The 19,165-nt window shown below is 47.5% G+C and overlaps 1 protein-coding gene across 1 annotated transcript in view; it reads left to right on the top strand.

Moving 5' to 3' along the window:
* Positions 1 to 19,165, top strand: part of LOC127416510 (adenylate cyclase type 1-like) — an 83,364-nt gene that overhangs the window by 29,899 nt on the left and 34,300 nt on the right. Inside the window, exons 6-8 of the mRNA XM_051655918.1 lie at positions 12,705 to 12,863; positions 12,984 to 13,125; positions 14,733 to 14,888. Coding sequence (XP_051511878.1) covers positions 12,705 to 12,863; positions 12,984 to 13,125; positions 14,733 to 14,888 — 457 coding nt within the window. The remainder of the gene's footprint in view (positions 1 to 12,704; positions 12,864 to 12,983; positions 13,126 to 14,732; positions 14,889 to 19,165) is intronic.

Here is a 19,165-nt window from a genome sequence, read left to right as displayed (position 1 = left end):
AGTGCCTGTCAAACAGTTCTCGAAGCACTATATCCAAGGGATGGGGGACTTGGGGGTGTCTGACCCAAATCTCAATATGACAAAGAGAAGTTGGAGTTCCTGGACCACTCTGTAGACCCAAAGGCCATGTTCGACACCACTGTGACATGGGGAGAGGCCGTAGCTCTCAGGTGGAGAGCTGGTGTTCATGCGCAGTTCATCCCTGGGTTTTAATTGCAGTAGATAGAGGTTACAGACATCAATTCACCGTAAAACGAAATATCCTCTTTGCTGGGCAAGAGAGTGATAAAAATGATACTGTTGGAAGAAAGCCAGCAGGGTCTTTATTCTCAGTATTTTGTAATCCCAAAGACAGAGAGAGAGGGGGGTGGGGTGGGCTGAGCTGATTGTATGGAGCAACAGGAACGTCCTGTCATGACACGTGACGCACATCCCAGGAGTATTGTACACCTGGGCGGATTTGCTATCCAGAGGAAATGCACTGTAAGGGGAATGGAGACTCCATCCTCAAGTGGTGGATCAGAAGTTGTAGAGATTCAGATGGGCTGCTATAGATCTCTTTGCATCGCGCGGAAACAAGCAATGTCCCCAGTTATTCTCCCTGGTGGGTGACGATGCCCCATTGGGAGTCGATGCATTGGCACACCAAAGGCCAAACGAACTCCTATATGCATTGCCCCCAATGAATCTTATCGGGCCGACACTGCAGAGAGTGAGAGAGTTTGGTCATTCATTTATTCTGATCGCCCCGAATTGGCCAGGAAAACTGTGGGTGGTGGAGATGTCATGAACAGCCGTGGTCCCTGCCATTGTGCAGAGATCTCCTCTCTCAAGCTCGAGGGGAAATCTTCCACCCCTCACCTCAGAGGCTACCTCTTGGGCCTGTCCCAAGAGAGACTAAATTTAGGAATTACTGACCTTTTTCCTAGGGCGATAGAGAGAATTCAGAGTGCGAGGGTGGCCTCTAATTGGGAGTACAACCACAAATGGGGAATGTTTGAATGGTGGTGTGCAGACAGACAGATCGTCCCATTCTTATGTTCGTTGTTATATGTGCTGTTTTTCCTTATCAGCATGTCATGTAGGGATGGACTTTGGCACTGTTGGGCAACACCCTCTTATTTGTGGGTTTATGAGAGGTGCTCAGCAGCTACACCAGGTATCCAAACCATTGGTTCAGCCGTGGGACATGTCTGTGGTCCTGAAGTCGCCCTTGGAAGGCATTTCTCTGAAACTGCTTTCCTTAAAGACAGCTTTATTGCTAACACTCATGAGAGTGAAACGGGTGAACGAGCTGCAAGCATTGTCAGTACACCCTTCATATATTTTGTTTTCACTGGGTGGGTTGAAAGTGTGTCTTAGACTAAACACGGCTTTCGTGCCAAAAGTAACTGACCTGTCGGTTCGTGTTAGTCATTGGACTTGTTGGCTTTTCACTCACTGCCTCACTCTTCTGAAGACGAGTGTCTTCATTGCGTGTGCCCTGTGAGAAGGTTGCACTTGTATGTGCAAAGGACTAGAGTGTGGCATGCGAGCAGCCAGCTCTTTGTTTCTTGGTCTACCTCTCACAACGGTAAGCCTATTTCTTGTCAGTGCTTGTCCCATTGGTTGGTGGACACCATTGTGCAATGTTAGAATAGCATGAATCTTCCCTCTCTGGAGGGCCTATGTGTCCACTCAACAAGGGATAATGGCTGCCTTGGGTGCTGTCCCAAGGTATTTCGGTCCAAGAAATGTGTGCTGCGGTCTTCCCTGCACACATTCTTAAAGAGATAGTTCACCTAAAACTGAAAATTCTCTCATTTACTTACCCTCATGCCATCCAAGATGTGTACTGTATGACATTCTGTCTTCTGCTGAACACAAAAAGAGATTTTTTGTGAATGTTGGCCAAAACTCTGAAAGTCCAAATATCACAAAGGCATCATAAAAGTAATTCATTTGACTCCAGTGGTTTAATCAATGTGTTATGAAGTGATCCAATCAGTTTTGGGTGAGAACAGACCAAAATGTAATTCCTTTTTCACTATAAATCTTGACTGTAGTCTTCTTGGTGATCATGATTTCAAGCTCGATTACACATCCTATAGCGCTGTCTAGTGCTCTGTGCATGCATCAAGCGCTAGGAAGTATAAATGAGCTTGAAATCATTATTGTGCCTACACATCTAGGATGGCCTGAGGGTGAGTATATGATAAGAGATTTTTCATTTCTGGGTGAACCATTCCTTTAAGGTTTTATAAACTGGACGTAGCAGAACCCTTGAGGCTGGCTTACAGAGAATTACACATTTTATACTGTATATACAGTATATACAATATATATACACTACCAGTCAAAAGTTTTGAAACAGTTACTCATTCTTTATTATAATTTGTTTTCACATTTTAGAACAATAGTAAAGTCATCAAAACTATGGAATAACATAAATGGAACTATGGGAATTATGTTGTGACTAAACAAAATCCAAAATAAATAAAAAATGTGTTATATTTTAGCATCTTCAAAGTAGTCACCCTTTGCATAGAATTTGCAGACATGTACTCTTGACATTTTCTCAACCAACTTCTTGAGGTATCACCCTGAGATGCTTTTTAAACAGTATTGAAAGAGTTCCCATCTATGTTGGGCACTTATTGGCTGCTTTTCTTTATTATTTGGTCCAAGTCATCAATTTCAAAAACTTTTTTGTTTAATGAAATAAATTAATATGGTGGCACAATTATATTTTTGTCTACAAAACTAATTTCAAACATTTAAGCATATGCCTTCAGATCAAAAGATTTTTAAGATCATGAGAAACATTTCAGTCAAGTGTTTCAAAACATTTGACCGTTAGTGTGTATTTATATATATATATATATATATATATATATATATATATATATATATATATATATATATATATATATATATACTGTACGTATATACAGTATTTAAATATATACATACTTATATGTTCTCTGATAACATGAAGTGAGGTATCTCACATCAATGCCCTCCTTGCAGTTTGCATGGAGAAGAGATATGCGGAGAATGAGGCAGCTGCAGGGAGCTGTGGTTTATACTGGGGAGTGGGACTCCCTGATCGCTGCAGCAATTGGTCTATCAGATTTTGACAGAGGGGGTGTCATTGGTACTTCTGCAATTGTTTACGCTTGGGGCGTTCCCTTAGTGAGATACCTCACTTCATATCAGATAACTGGGATTACGTGAGTAACCTTAATTTCCCTTTCAGTTAGAGTTCACTCGACACTGCAACAGAAGCTGATGCTTATGGGAATTCCTTCAGAATGACCTAGTTGTAGCCCTTGTACAATAACGGAAAATAACGGACATGCCCCGTGAACCTCTCAATCTTTCAATGCATCATCTTTACCCGTGCAATATGGAAAAGCCACCCATCCTTCTAAACCGTGCCACCTGACATCTGCGCTGGCTGGGAAGGTATATATGGCGGTGGGCCAGGCCTGCTCGGCACTCCATATTATGGCGATGCTCCAGGTGTTTCAGGCCAAGCTCCTCAAATGGATGGATGAGCAGGTTCCTGATCCTGAACCATTGAAAGAGCTCCGCAGCACTGCAGACCTGGTGCTGCAGGCCACAAAAGTCAATGCTTGAGAGGTCGATGGCCATTCTGATGGTGCTAGACAGCACCTCTGACTAAACCTCACTGAGATGTGTGATTCAGAAAAAGGCGCTCTTCTGGACACCTCTGTGTCACCAGCTGGATTGTTTGGCGATGCCATGGAAGGCTTCGCAATGCATTTCATCGAGACGCAAAAAGTCACAAGCGATGAAGCACATTTTGCCGAAGAGAAGCGGCTCCTCCTCACACCTGGCTTGCTCCCGCTCTACTTTGGGTCAGTTCCCGGCAAGAACCCTGCCCCAGCTGCTCCGGCTCCACTAAAGACTGCCCTCAAGCCTTCAGTAAAGCCACACAGACCCTGGCCCAAATGAAAACTGACTTGTCCCAGCATGAACCACGAGCAGAAGCAATCGTGATGGGTTTGGCCCTGTGAAGAGGGCACTGTCCCCTCTGGTACTCCATGTCCCAAGCCCCACTAGGGGTGAATGACATGGCTCACGAATCACAAGTATACATTTCCCCCGGTACGCCTCCTCCATTCTTTCATCAGCAAAATCTGAGAGGACAGGGAAGTGGTTCTACTGGTTGCACCAAAATGACCTAATCAGTCCTGATTTCTGGAGAAGGTGGAGCTACTGGTCAGCCCCCATTGGGAAATACTGCTGAGGAGGGGCCTTCTCTCTCAAGCGCAGGGCATGATCTGACATCCCCTGCCGGAGCTCTGGATCCTGCTCGTTTGGCCCCTCAATGGAACCCGCTAAACATATATGGGTTATCTCAATCAGTTATGAACGCCATCCAGGAGGCTCGAGCGCCATCCACGAGACACCTCTAAGCACTAAAATGGCATGTGTTTGCAAATTAGTGCTCTTCACATGGCGAAGACCCTGTGCATTGCTCCATAGCCGAGATCCTCACGTTCCTCGAAGAGCAGCTGGATGCAGGTCTCACCCCAGGTGAGGTCTATATAGCGACTATCTCAGCATACCACACCCTGGAGGCTGGCTCCTCTATAGGCAGTCATGATCTAATTCCTCTTTATCAAGGCGCCTAAACCCCCCTCGCCCTGCTACAGTCCCAACCTGGGACCTGAACCTGGTGCTGAAGGCACTCACGGGCCCCCGTTCGAGCCTTTGGAATTTGCTGAGTTATGCATGCTCACTCTAAAGACCGCGCTCCTGCTGACTCTAGCCTCAGTTAAACAGGTGGGTGATATGCAAGCACTGTCGTTTGACAGCTCATGTCTGGAATTCGGGCCGGGTCTCTCGAAGTCCAATCTCAAACCCAGAAAAGGCAACGTGATTAAAGATTTATCCATGCTCTTCAGGGACCAGGTCGTCTGCTTACAAGCCTTATTTCCCCCACCATTTAATTCGGATGAGGAGCAGATGCTGCACTTGTTATGCCCAGTGTGGGCATTGCATATCTATGTGGAGCGTACCCATCAGTTCAGACTGTTGGACCAGCTCTTTGTTTGCTATGGAGGATGCACAAAAGGCATGTCCATCTCCAATCAAAGGCTCTCTTATTGGATCATCGATGCAATCACCCTTGCATATGAATCACAGGGTGCACGATGCCCCATCGGTGTGAAAGCGTATCCAACCAGAGGCATGGATTCTTCATGTGCATGGGTAAACAATGTGTCCTTGCAGGAAATATATTTAGCAGCAGGTTGGTCTTCACCAAGCACATTCTACAGGTTTTATAACAAAGATTTGGTCTCTCTCTTCGCAGGTCCTCACTGTCTAAGAGAGCTAATTGTTCCAACACTCAACAGGCGAGCCCAGGCTCTTATAATGAGCGGGCTATCTGCTATAGTTTTGTTTCAGCTGCCAATATACAGGCCATTGTCAAAATTACCCATTAAAGTCACAAGCACTTCTTATTAAACTTTGCCTTCCCAACCCTGGATGTGAAGTGGTTATAATGTGTGTATTTATAAAGTTCATATAAATTCCAGACTGAGATTAATTTTCCCCTCTGAGTTTTCACTATGTAGGGGGATTGATCAGTACTCTGTTCACATTGAGGCATGTCTTTGATTCTGTCACTGTCTTGTGTGGCCTGTGACATCCTATACAATACATATCCTTCCTCAAGTGTCTATGCCTCAGGCATACCTGTGGGGTGTGAGGTAACGGCAGTAGTGTGGCATGATTGAATGTTGTTCCCATAAGCGTCAGCTTCTGATGCAATGTCGAGTGAACCATAATTGAAAGGGATCTCCCGTTATGCATGTAACCTCGGTTCCCTGAGATGTAGGGAACGAGACATTGCATAAGCTGGCCGCACTACTGACCCAGTGCTTTGAGGTGCGAGCGATGCGCTCCTTGTCCCTCAGTCAAAATGTTTTGATTTTGCACCCCCTTATATAGGCCAGAAGGGGTGGGGCTCAAACACCATTGCCAATTATAGAATTGGCTTTATTGTACAAGGGCTTCAACTAGGTCGTTGAGAAGGAATTCCAATATGCGTCAGAGGAATCTTCAGAGGATCTTCCCTTCATCTCAGGGAACTGAGGTTACATGTGTAACTGAAGATGTTTCTAGGTAGAAATTTATAGTGTTTCTCACCATGTATATCATTTTATTTTCTTTAACATTAAAGGTGCAATATTAAGAAAGAACTGTACTTTGAAAAAAATATGTTTAAAGATGTGTAATTTCTGTGCTGCTGGTGACACCAGACAAAAATAATAACTGTTTTCAAAACTTACTTATAGTTGACTTACTTATAGTTGCAAATTAAACTGGGATAGGAGAAATTATTTTAACATAGGATTTTTTTTTTTGCCAATTACCAAAAAACTTACCAATGAAATCACCAATTTAATTTTCACTTTATCACAGTAACCACCTAGTATAGACACATTCGGTTGCAGAATAATTTATCATGGGTGTCAAATACTGTGTGGCCGGACCGTGATGGAGCATGGGAGAATGAGATATGGGGTGGCCGGAGACGTCGGTTCGAGGGAGAGAGACGCACCCGGCCGCGTTGCATGTGTGTCTGTTTATGTTTGTTTTAAGTTAATTTATATAATTAAAGTTTATGTTGACTGTTCAGCTGGTTCCCACCTCCTCCTTGCCCATCCTTTACCTGTTACAAATACATCTGCAGATATTCCTGCAATTGCAGTTCCCTATCTGTCACTCACTCGACGTTGTGTCGATGTAGTGACACTAGGGGTCACTCTTGGGAGCCCGAGACACCTCTGGTCTTTGATAAAAGGCCAATGAAAATTGCCGAGTGGTATTTGCATACCACTCCCCCGGACATACGGGTATGAAAGGAGCTGGTATGCAACCACTCATTCAGATTTTCTCTTCAGAGCCAAACGATTGATGTTTACTGAGCTGACTGTTCATTCACCTATGCTGGATCTGACGGCGCATTTCAGCGGCTTCTCCCTCCTCTGCACTGGTGCACTGAAGAGAATGTCCCTGGGCACTTCGGCAGAAATAAGAGAGTATATTTTCCTAAAAGAGTATATTTCTCTAAAAGAGCGGCACACACTGAATGTCTTTTTAAAGATGCCTTTCCATTTGTGTGTTATTCCTGGTTGCGGTCGTTATCTCTCAACTTCTGATGGTCACGATCGCTGTCTTTCATGTCTGGTTGTGACCCACGTGGAGACAGCTTTCGTGGATGGATCATGTACTCATTGTGAGAACATGACCATGGCAACATTGCGGTCGCGGCACCCCAGCGGCTCCCCGCCTTGGTTCTTCTACCTATGGGTATGAGGCCAGCGCGACTTGCACCGGGGGCGATTTGGGGACCCCAATGGGATCACTTCCGCCGGGTATCCCCCCACGGACCTCCCATTCCCCAGCACACTCATCTGTCCTGATCGGGCTTCCGGATGAGTCTGCCAGCTCGTTTCACGGCGAGTTCGACCTCTTGTTCGGAGCCCGCGAAATTGATGAGCTCTCGAGCGCAGCATCGGAGAGTGGGCTCGTCCAGTCGGACGCGGAAGCCTCAGCTGGGCTCCCCCCCTCGGGTACAGTCACCCAGTCACAGGCTGACGCGGAAATGATGGACATGCTTTCCCGAGCAGCCGCGAGCGTCGGGCTAGAGTAGAACCCTCCACTCTCCTCTGAACCCTTGCGGCTCAATGATTGGTTCCTGGGCTCACGGCACCGCTCACAGCCACACCCTGCTCCAGTTCCTTTCTTCCCGGAAGTGCACGAGGAGCTGACAAGTTCGTGGGAGTCATCTTTTACTGCCCGGTCATGATCTTTCAGCTCCCCCGCCCTCACTACCCTCAATGGTGGGGTGGCCAGGGGTTACTCGGTGATTCCCCCGGTGGATAAGGCACTCGCGGTGCACCTATGCCCACAGAGCGCCGCCACCTGGCATGGGTGCCCAAAGCTCCCAACCAAGGCCTGTAGGTTTATGTCATCCCTGACGGCCAAAGCCTACAGTGCCGCTGGACAAGCTGCCTCCGCCCTGCATGCCATGGCTCTCCTGCAAGTCCACCAATCCAAGGCACTAAAAGAACTGCACAAGGGTAGTTCCGCCCCAGATTTGATGCAGGAGCTGCGCTCGGCGACCGACCTCACTCTGCGGGTGATGAAGGTCACAGCGCAGTCTCTGGGGCGGGCGATGTCCACCCTGGTGGTCCAGGAGCGCCATCTTTGGCTCAACCTGGTCGAGATGAGAGAGACCGAAAAGGCACGGTTCCTTGCTGCCCCCATTTCCCAGGTTGGCCTATTCGGCAACACCGTCAAGGACTTGCCCAGCAGTTCTCGATGGTGAAGCAGCAGATGGAGGCTATGCAGCACATCCTGCCCCTTCGCGGCTCAAGATCCTGCACCCCGCCTGCTCGTTGCCAAGGGCGTCCCCCTGTGGTGACTGTACCGGCTCCGCTGCAGCATGCCCCTTCAGCCTGGCCCCGGCATGGAGCCCACCACAGGAAGCAGATGCCACCCGTCTCACGGCCGGCCGCCAAGAACCCGAAAAAAAGGCTTCGAAGCGCCCCTGAGACGGGCAACCCAGGGACAACAAAACCCACTGCCTTGGAGCTGGAAAGCAGACCACTCCATCCCCCGGTGGAGGGCCGGGAGGAAAATCTTTTGTTGCCTTTTCATTTAATTTCGCCGCATGCCCAAGTGGCTGCGGTACCCAACAGTTCAGCAAAAGAGTGGTTTCCTTGTTCCCTGGGTCACATACTCAGTGTGCATGGCCGTCATCACGACCACCGTCCACCATTCCATTTTGGCAGGTTTGGCGCTCCAGCGGTGGTCTCCCCACCCCTGCGCGCTCAGCTGTGGCACAAATCCGCCCCCGATGTGACAGTCTCCATGGGTCACGAGGACAGGCCTCTTCCTCCCCCATCCCAGGCTGTTCCAGGGGTGGTCACAAGGAGCCAGGTAAGTGCTTTGATGTCCCTGAACTCAGCATGGCCACAACATATCAGTACAAGGTCCTCCCTTTCGGCCTGTCCTTGTCCCCTCGTGTCTTCATGAAGGTCACAGAGGCAGCCCTTGCCCCGCTAAGGGAAGTGGGCATTCACATCCTCAACTATCTCAACGACTGGCTAATCCTAGCTCACTCTCTGGATGTGTTGTGTGCACACAGGGACCTGGTGCTCTCGCACCTCAGCCGACTAGGGCATCGGGTCAACTGGGAAAAGAGCAAGCTCCTCCTGGTTCAGAGCATCTCTTTTCTCAGCTTGGAGTTGGACTCAGTCTCGTTGACAGCGTGCCTCGCGAACGAGCGCGCACAGTCGGTGCTGACCTGTTTGAAGGCATTCAGACAGAAGACAGCGGTTCCACTGAAACTGATTCAGAGGACCTGGGGCATATGGCATCCTCAGCGGTGGCCACTCCGCTCGGGTTGATGCATATGAGACCGCTTCAGCAGTGGCTACAGACTTGAGTCCCGAGATGGGCATGGCACCGTGGGACACATCGCGTGGCCATCACGCCTATCTGTCACTGCCTTTTCAGCCCTTGGACCGACCTCACGTTTCTACGGGTAGGCGTTCCCCTAGAGCAGGTCTCCAGGCGCGTCGTGGTTATGACAAACACCTCCAAAACGGGCTGGGGCACTGTATGCAACAGGCATGCAGCTGCCGGCTTATGGATGGGCCCGTGGCTACATTGGCACATCAACTGCCTCGAGTTGCTGGCAATTCTGCTTGCCCTGTGGAGGTTTCAGCCATTGATCCAGGGCAAGCATGTGTTAGTTCGGACAGACAACACAGCAACGGTAGCATATATCAACCGTCAAGGCGGTCTGCGCTCCTGTTGTATTTCACGTCTCGCCCGCCGTCTCTTCCTCTGGAGTCAGCAGCACCTCAAGTCGCTGTGAGCCACTCACATCCCGGGCGACCTCAACATTGCAGCGGATGCGCTGTCACGGCAGGTTACCCTCAGGGGAGAGTGGAGACTCCACCCTCAGGTGGTCCAGCTGATTTGGAGTCGATTCGGGCAGGCACAGGTAGACCTGTTCGCCTCCCAAGAATCCTCCCACTGCCCGCTCTGGTACGCTCTGACCGAGGCACCTCTCGGTATAGATGCACTGGCACACAGCTGGTTCCCTGGACTTCGCAAATATGCATTTCCCCCAGTGAGCCTACTTGCACAGACCACAAGGTCAGGGAGGGCGAGGAGCAGGTCGTCCTGGTAGCACCCTACTGGCCCACCCAGGCGTGGTTCTCGGACTTCACGCTTCTCGCGACAGCCCCCCCCAGGCAAATTCCCCTGAGGAAAGACCTTCTTTCTCAGGGACGTGGCACCATCTGGCACCTGCGACAAGATCTCTGGATTCTCCATGTCTGGCCCCTGGACGGGACACGGAAGACTTAAGTGGTCTACCACCCGCGGTGGTAGACTCAATCACTCAGGCTAGGGACCCCTCTACGAGGTGACTGTATGCCTTTAAGTGGCGTCTGTTCGCTAAGTGGTGTTCTTCCCGACGCAAAGACCTCCAGAGATGCGCAGTCGGATCGGTGCTTTCCTTCCTGCAGGAGAGGTTGTAAGGGCGGCTGTTCCCCTCCACCTTGAAGGTGTATGTAGCTGCTATAGCGGCACACCATGACACAGAGGAAGGTAAGTCCTTAGGGAAGCACGACCTGATCATCAGGTTCCTGAGAGGTGCCAGGAGGTTGAATCCCTTCAGTCCATGCCTCATTCCCTCATGGGACCTCTCTGTAGTTCTTCAGGGTCTACAGAGAGCCCCCTTTGAGCCCTTGCAGTCAGCTGAGCTTAAGGCACTCTATTTGAAGACTGCCCTCCTGACTGCTCTCACCTCCATCAAGAGGGTAGGAGACCTGCAAGCGTTCACTGTCAGCAAAACATGCCTGGAGTTTGGTCCGGGCTACTCTCACATGATCCTGAGACCCCGACCGGGCTATGTGCCCAAGGTTCCCATGACCCCTTTTAGGGACCAGGTGGTGAACCTGCAAGCGCTGCCCCAGGAGGAGGCAGACCCAGCCCTGACGTTGCTGTGTCCGGTGCACGTTTTACGCATCTATTTGGATCGCACGCAGAGCTTTAGAGTCTCTGAGCAGCTCTTTGCCTGCTTTTGTGGACAGCGGAAAGGAAGCGCTGTCTCCAAGCTGAGGATCACCCACTGGCTCATTGACACCATAACATGGGCATATCACGTCCAGGACATGCCGCCCACGGTAGGGCTACGAGCTCATTCTACCAAGGGTGTAGCGGCGTCCTGGGCCTTGACCAGTGGCGCCTCTCTAACAGACATTTGCAGCGGGCTGGGCAACACCTTTGCGAGGTTCTACAATCTCAGGGTGGAACCGGTTTTGTCCCGTGTAGTGGCACGCACAAGCAGGTAAGTCCGGGACAGCTGGCCGGTTGTATCGCCTGCGCATAGTGCCTTTCACCTCTCCTGAGCTGAAGACATGCACTGTTGACTCCCAGTAGTGTTCACAAACTGTGTTCCCTGGTTGATTTCCTCCGAGCCCTGTGGCAGACGAGTTTGCGGAGAAACTCGCTGCTGGCTCAGTACACATGCTAACTAAGCCCTGTACTGGGGTAGGTTCTCCGCACGTGGTGGTTCCCCGTAGGTAACCCCATGCGATGTATATCTTCCGCTAATTTGTTTCCCTGTTGGTAAACTGCGTCTTCCTTGGGCAGAGGCCCCTCTGCCCCAGTCACCATGCTTGTAGAAACTCCTCCCCCACCGGGTAGGATCTACCATGGGACTTCTCCACATGACTTACTTCCGTCAAAGCTCGGCAAGACCATGTGACGTATTTCCACTCAAAATACCCCCCCCCCTTTGGGCCGGGTGTGGTCTCCGCGGTGTCTTCCCCTTGGGAGTGACACCCCCCCGACTAGAACTGGTGGCCCCAGTCGGTTAATTCCTTTTTTTGGGGGGGAGAGGAAAAAAAAGAGGAGAAGAGGCCACGACTGGGCTAGCCTGTCTCTATCTTTTGGGCAGTCGACTTGTCCTCAAAAGGCCGTTCGACACTCATAACAGTGTTGGGGGAGGTTACGTGTCAGCCTGGTGCGCTGGCTACGAGGCACACAGTGGTCTGCCCGTCACACACCGCCAGTTCATGTAACACAGTTCAGTCAGTTGCAGTGTTTCGTATAGGGACCCCTAGTGTCACTACATTGACACAAAGTCGAGTGAGTGACAGATAGGGAATGTCCTGGTTAATTGCGTAACCTTCGTTCCCTGATGGAGGGATCGAGACGTTGTGTCCCTCCTGCCACAACGCTGAACTACCTGCTGAAATGGCCGGGACCTTGTCTCGGCTCATCAGCACAAAACCTGAATGAGTGGTTGCATACCAGCTCCATTTATACCCGTATGTCCCGGGGAGTGGTATGCAAGTACCACTCACCAGTTTTCACTGGCCTTTTATCAAAGACCAGAGGTGTCTCGGGCTCCCAAGAGTGACCCCTAGTGTCACTACATCGACACAACGTCTCATTCCCTCCATCAGGGAACGGAGGTTACGCAAGTAACCAGGACGTTATTTGGTGATGTCAACTGAAAACTTTTTATTTTTAATTTTTATGTTGCATCAATATCAATAGGTGCCAGTATAGAGTCAAATAGACCAGCAAACATACACAAAATGCATAGGTTACATTTAACATTTTGTTTATTTTGATTGTGCGTGTGTAATCAGATCTGTTGCAGAAGCAACCGAGGTGGACCTGAATATGCGTGTGGGTTTGCACACGGGCCGTGTGCTGTGTGGTGTTCTGGGGCTGCGCAAATGGCAGTATGACGTCTGGTCTAATGATGTCACACTGGCCAACATGATGGAGGCTGGAGGACTGCCTGGGTCAGTCACATTTAGGAACTGTCAGTTTAACACATTCAGACATTTTTGCCATTTCTTTATGTAGTGAAGACTGTTTGAGCTGAAAGTTAAGAGTGTAATCGTTTGCCCCTCCCCCAATAGGAAGGTTCATATCACCAGGGCAACACTGGAATGTCTAAATGGAGATTACGAGTTGGAACCGGGCTATGGCCACGAGAGACACGCTTTCCTCAGCAAACACGCCATCGAGACCTTCTTCATTGTGCCATCGCACAGACGCAAGGTACAAAAACATCATCATCAAGTCAATCATCAGCAGAAAGTACAAAGGAATTGATGTAGGATTTTACTTGATTTTATGGGATTGTGAAAAGTGGAGACATATCAGGCTATGATATTATTGGTTAATATAATTTTTCACCACCAACATGGCCTTGGTTACATCAGCAGAAAAGAGATCAATTTTTGACAAGGACAAAAATTATTAAGGAAGAACCATGTTAATTATTACACTGGAAAGTTATAAGGGCCATTTCTCAGTTACTGTGTCTAAGCCAAAAGTCTGACTGCAAAAATGCTTGCTTTCTCTAGCTATGGTTTTGTGCGCTAGTTTCAAATGCCTACTACAGAGCTGTTGTTATGTAAAATATATATATTTTTAATTCTATCCTCAAAACTAAAACTAAAATAGTATCAGATTTTTTGTAATAGCTGTTGGGGAAACAAGTGAACACAATAAAAATCCAACATTGGGATTAATTTAGATTTTTATCAAAAGGTTGAATTGTGTTCTTAGGACAAGGGCATTTTAAGGCTGGGGCAGGTTGTCACATGTGTTTTACATGTGGTATTTTAATAGAATAAATTAATTTGAATAATTACTGAGAGCAAGAAAAATGGTTTCATGTTACCATTTCCTTTTTTGTTGTTGTTAATTGTTTTGTGTTTTAGAATAGTTTTAATGTTTATATTTGCAGAACAACCTATAGCTGACTATTTACTGGCAGGTTCCCTTTGCGTCTCAGTCTCCCATACATTTTGAACCCATACATCTTTAGAATAATGTGCACTGATGCCTAATAAGACCAGATACATTTATTCAGAAAGTAAATACTTCATATTGTCTTTAAGGACCATTAATCTCAAATTAGTTCATCATGAGCTTCAACAGGAGCATACACTTTTATTTCCTGAAAGCAGCTGTTAATGAAAGTGCTCATTAAGTGAGAATTTTCAGAAGAAGTGCAAAGTTCCTTTCATGTATGACGTACTTTCATGATCCTATGAAACCAAAAAAAGATTTGGGCTATTAGTCCATCTCTATTGGCTTTGAGGCCATCTATGCTAGTGCACTCCCAAAGGTTAACAAAAGAAACTTTTAGCAGATTTCTTTCTTTCTTTTGAAAAATTAACAAAAAATATAAATGACCCATCACACACTTATGGGCATATCCAAATCAAGCAAGCAGCACATCATGGTTCACAACTGTGACGTTCATTAAAAAGGGATGATCCCTTTGATATGTCCCACCCCAACTTCCTGTTTCAATAGGATACACATCACGGGGTCTTTTAAAATCATGAGAAGTGTCTTTTTCTGTTAGAGGTTTGAATTTGCAACAACTTAACTGCATTGACATCAAACTGAATCTCTCAGATAAGAGCGACAATATAATGCAATAAAATGATCCACGCAAGCACAATCAAGAGGCCCTACACAACTCCCAGTGCTGGAGTTCTTTAGAAATGGATTAAAGGGCTTCTTTTTCATATAATTTCTTTTGAGTCACTTCCTCTTTTTTTAGACAATAGTTACCACAGCCATTTTAACACATTCAGTAAAGCTTTTCTCCTTAGGCATTCCACATTACATCCTCTCTCTCTCTGCAGATTTTCCCTGGGCTGATCCTATCAGACATAAAGCCAGCGAAGAGGATGAAGTTTAAGACAGTGTGTTATCTGCTGGTGCAGCTCATGCACTGCAGAAAGATGTTCAAGGCTGAGATCCCTTTCTCCAATGTCATGACCTGTGAAGATGATGACAAGGTGTGTGATTATTTACATGTCCATCTTCACAAAAATGGTATGTATTGCCATCGTTGCTTTATTTCCATTATTGGATTGTATAGAGTGTGTGAGTAAGGGTTAACTATAACAGAACAATCTGTACAATCCTCGTATACTTCATAATCCAAGACCCAAAATCACCCTAAATCACCTTTCACACCCACACAAATCACATTCACTCTGTTTTAATCTGGTCCACTCTAATGGCTGTTCTTCAGAGTGGATTACTGCATGCAGATCACACCTGCAGAGTTACAGTTCTCATCATGGTTGACTGTGTGTGTGTGTTTTGGTTTGTATCAGTCAGTGTATAATTATTATCTTATCACCATTGCATGTGTAAAAAAAAAAAAAAATGCTGAGATGTGTTGAACATCCATCTGTCACCGTGTAGATATACTGTATATGTATATGTGGGTGTTGCATTGTTAGAACACTGTTAGAGCTCTTTTTCTCCCTAATCCTAATAGAATAGTTAGCATGAAAAATTTAAATGATGTCAATATTTACTAAACCTCATGTCATTCCAATGCCTATGAATTTCTTCCGTGGTACACAAAAGAAGAAATTTTGAAATGTTCATGCTGCTCTTTTCCACACAATGAAAGCAAATAGTGACCAGCGGCTGTCAAACTCCAAAATGGACATTAAAACATAATAAAAGTAGTCCATGCGACTTCTACACTATATTAAATAAAGGCTTATTATATAGATCTACGATAGTATAGTGTGAGGAACAGACTAAAAATAAAATCTTAATTTTTTGAAAATTCCAACAATCTTTTTTTTTTTTTTTTTTTTTGCATGCACTTTTTCAATTTAAGAACTAAATTCATTTAATGAAACATGAAAAATGTAAACCATAAATATTTCTAAATTCAAATTAAATTTCAAACTAAATGAAAATATAATTAAAATATGGAAGTGGTAAAAAAAAAAATATATATATATATAACCACCTCTGTACCAAACATTTTACCCTCCAACTTCTTTCAGCTGTCCCTTTTGCAGTGAATTAAAAATTATTCCACAACAACAGGTGGAAAATTACCAATACGAATAGATCATAAATACAATTGTAAATATAAACACAATTGTGGCATGGGGGGCATGGTCATGTGTCAGTCTGCGGGAGAGGGAGAGCAGTAAGGCTTGTCACCTGGGTCATAATTATCTCCAACACCTGTCTCTCATAATAGTGATGGCAGAGGGAGACCTGAAAAGGCACGCTAGAGCGTCAGAGAGGGGAGTGACCAGAGAGCACGACATCCCCGAACCGAGAGAGTGTTTATTATTTAGAGTGCTTTAATTTATTTAAAAACTATTTCTTTGTTATCGACAGTTACCGTCGATTGTGTGTTTAAGGAGAAGAATAAAAGGACTGACCTTGAACCTGCTTCACTGATCGTTTACAGTGGTGCCGAAACCCGGCTTTGGAAGAGAACACCATTATGGAGTCCTTTCTGCTGGGTGAAGTCAGCAAAACCAGCAACAAGCCCTCATGGAGGTACACCTGGAGCAGGAACAATGCTTCCAAGTCCTGCTCCAGGCACAAGCAGAGGACCAGCAGGTGCTCCGGAGCCTGATTGCCAGGGAGGGGGCTGGCGCTGCGACCTCCCCGGAGCCTACCCCACCGGTGGCCCTAATGAAGATGGGGCCAAACGACAATCCGGAGACCTTCCTCAACCTGTTTGAGAAGACAGCAGAGGTTTGGAGGTGGCCTCCCAATCAGTGGGCTGCCCGCCTTTTGCCCTTACTCTCCGGGGAGGCGCAGCTAGTGGCACAGCAACTTCCCGCCGCCAGCCTCCTTGATTACAGCCACCTGAAGAAGGTCATCCAGTAATGGGTCGGTTGGACCCCGGAGCAGAGTCGGCAGCTTTTGAGCCTCGGGAAGCCACCTGTTCACTTTTGCGCAGCAGCTCCGTGACGCCTGCCGGAAATGGTTGCAGGTGGGGGGAACCCTGGTGGGGACACTGGTCCGGATCCCCGACGCTCCACAGGCCACCCCCGATTGGGCAGGGGTGTATCAGATACCGGTAAGAGTAAAAGGGGATACACATCAAGCTTTGGTGGATACTGGTTGTTCTCAAATCTCGATCCACCAAAGATGGTGCAAGGCGGGGCATTGGATAAGAATAAATGGGTGAGGGTGAGGTGTGTGCATGGTGACATTCACAAGTATCCTGTTGTTAACTCTGAGATACTATTCAGGGGAAAAAGGTATAGAGTCGAGGCTGCGGTTAATTCCCGCCTCACCAATCCACTAATTCTGGGAACCAGTTGGCCTGGCTTTAAAAATCTATTGGGGGTAATGTGTGTGGATGGGTCCTGCAAAGTAGTGGGTGTGTGACATGCGACGCTATGGCTAGAGAGGCGGTGCCAGGGCCGTCAACATCAGCTCCGTGTCAGGATAACACAGATGAGGAAATTCCCATTCTCAGGGGCTTCCCTGAGGGGGATTTCCCTCTGGAGCAGTCGTGTGACGAGTCCCCCAAGCACACCTTTGACCAAGTGAAAGTAATTGATGGTCAACAGCTCCAGCCTAATGTTATGCTCACATACCCATACTTTTCTATTATCAAGGAGCGGTTGTATCGAGTGAAGCAGGACACTCAAACCAAAGAGAATACAACTCAGCTATTAGTACCAAAAAGCCGTCGGTAAACACTCTTCCAGGCGGCTCACTATAACCCAATGGCTGGCCACTTAGGTCACGAAAAGACTTTGAACCGTATAATGGCCTGTTTCTTTTGGCTGGGCATTCATGGGGACATTTTCAAATGGTGTGCGGCGTGCCGCAATGTCAGTTGGAGAATCCACCGGCCACCCCAAAAGCGCCATTGCGCCCTCTGCCATTGATCGAGGTCCCCTTCGAGAGAATTGGCATGGACCTCGTCGGGCCATTAGTGTGGACTGCATGCGGCCATCGCTTTGTATTAGTTCTGGTGGAGTATGCAACGTAATATCTGGAAGCAGTGGCCCTGCGCAACATCTCAGCACGTAGTGTTGCGGAGGCACTCTTCAAAATGATCTCCCAAGTGGGGATTCCAAAGGACATCCTCACTGATCAAGGCACAACATTCATGTCATGTACACTTCGTGAACTTTATGATTTATTAGGCATTAAATCAATTCGCACCAGTGTTTATCACCTGCAAATCGACGGGTTGGTCAAACAATTTAATAAGGCCTTAAAAAACATGATTCGTAAGTTTGTACACATAGACGCTAAGAATTGGGATAAGTGGCTCGATCCCCTGCTGTTTGCAGTATGAGAGGTCCCGCAAGCCTCCACAGGGTTTTCCCCATTTGAGCTACTGCATGGGCGCCGGCCGTGTGGTGTGCTTTACATCATAGCTTGGGAGGAAGGACCTTCAAATAGTAAAAACCAAATTCAGTACGTTCTAGGCAGGTAACACAGGAGAATTTGATCCAAGCGCAAGAACGTCAATGCCGACAGGGGCACTTGACAATGGGAATTCGCACAAGGAGATAAAGTGCTTGTATTGCTGCCCACCTCGAACTCCAAATTACTTGCCAAGTGGCAAGGACCCTTTGAGGTCACACGACGAGTCGGAGATCTCGATTATGAGGTTAGGCGAACGGATAGGAGAGGGACACGTCAAATCTACCACCTCAACCTCCTCAAACCATGGAGGGAGATGGTGCCTGTAGCCTTGGCGACAGTAGTTCCAGAGATGGCGGAGCTCAGGCCAGCGGTATCTCCCAAGTCAAGTTCATTCACCCTGGTCCCTTGCGGAGACCACCTCTCACTGTAGCTGCTTACAGACATTGCCAGGTTGCAAGCAGAATTCGCAGATGTGTTTTCACCCCTACCCGGTCGCACGGACCTCATAGAGCACCATATCGAGATCACCCCGGGGGTGGTGGTTCGTAGCTGCCCCTATCATATTCCTGATTGTTCAGGAAGAATTAGAGGCAATGCTTGAAATGGGTGTAAAGGAGTTGCACAGTGATTGGGCCAGCCCGGTTGTTCTGGTACCGAAGAGAGATGGTTCGGCCGGTTCTGTGTTGACTACCAGACGTGGTGTCCAAATTTGATGCTTATCCAATGCCGCAAATTGACAAGTTACTCGATCGGTTGGGCGCGGCTCAATTTTACTCGACGCTGGACTTAACAAAGGGTTATTGGCAGATCCCTTTAACTTCAATATCCCGAGAAAAGATGGCTTTTTCCACCCTGTTCGGATTACACCAATTTGTGACACTTCTGTTCGGTTTTTCGGAGCCCCGGC

This window comes from Myxocyprinus asiaticus, chromosome 25 (genome assembly GCF_019703515.2).
Source record: "Myxocyprinus asiaticus isolate MX2 ecotype Aquarium Trade chromosome 25, UBuf_Myxa_2, whole genome shotgun sequence".
Taxonomy (NCBI): Eukaryota; Metazoa; Chordata; class Actinopteri; order Cypriniformes; family Catostomidae; genus Myxocyprinus; species Myxocyprinus asiaticus.
This window is presented reverse-complemented; position numbering and strand designations above follow the sequence as displayed.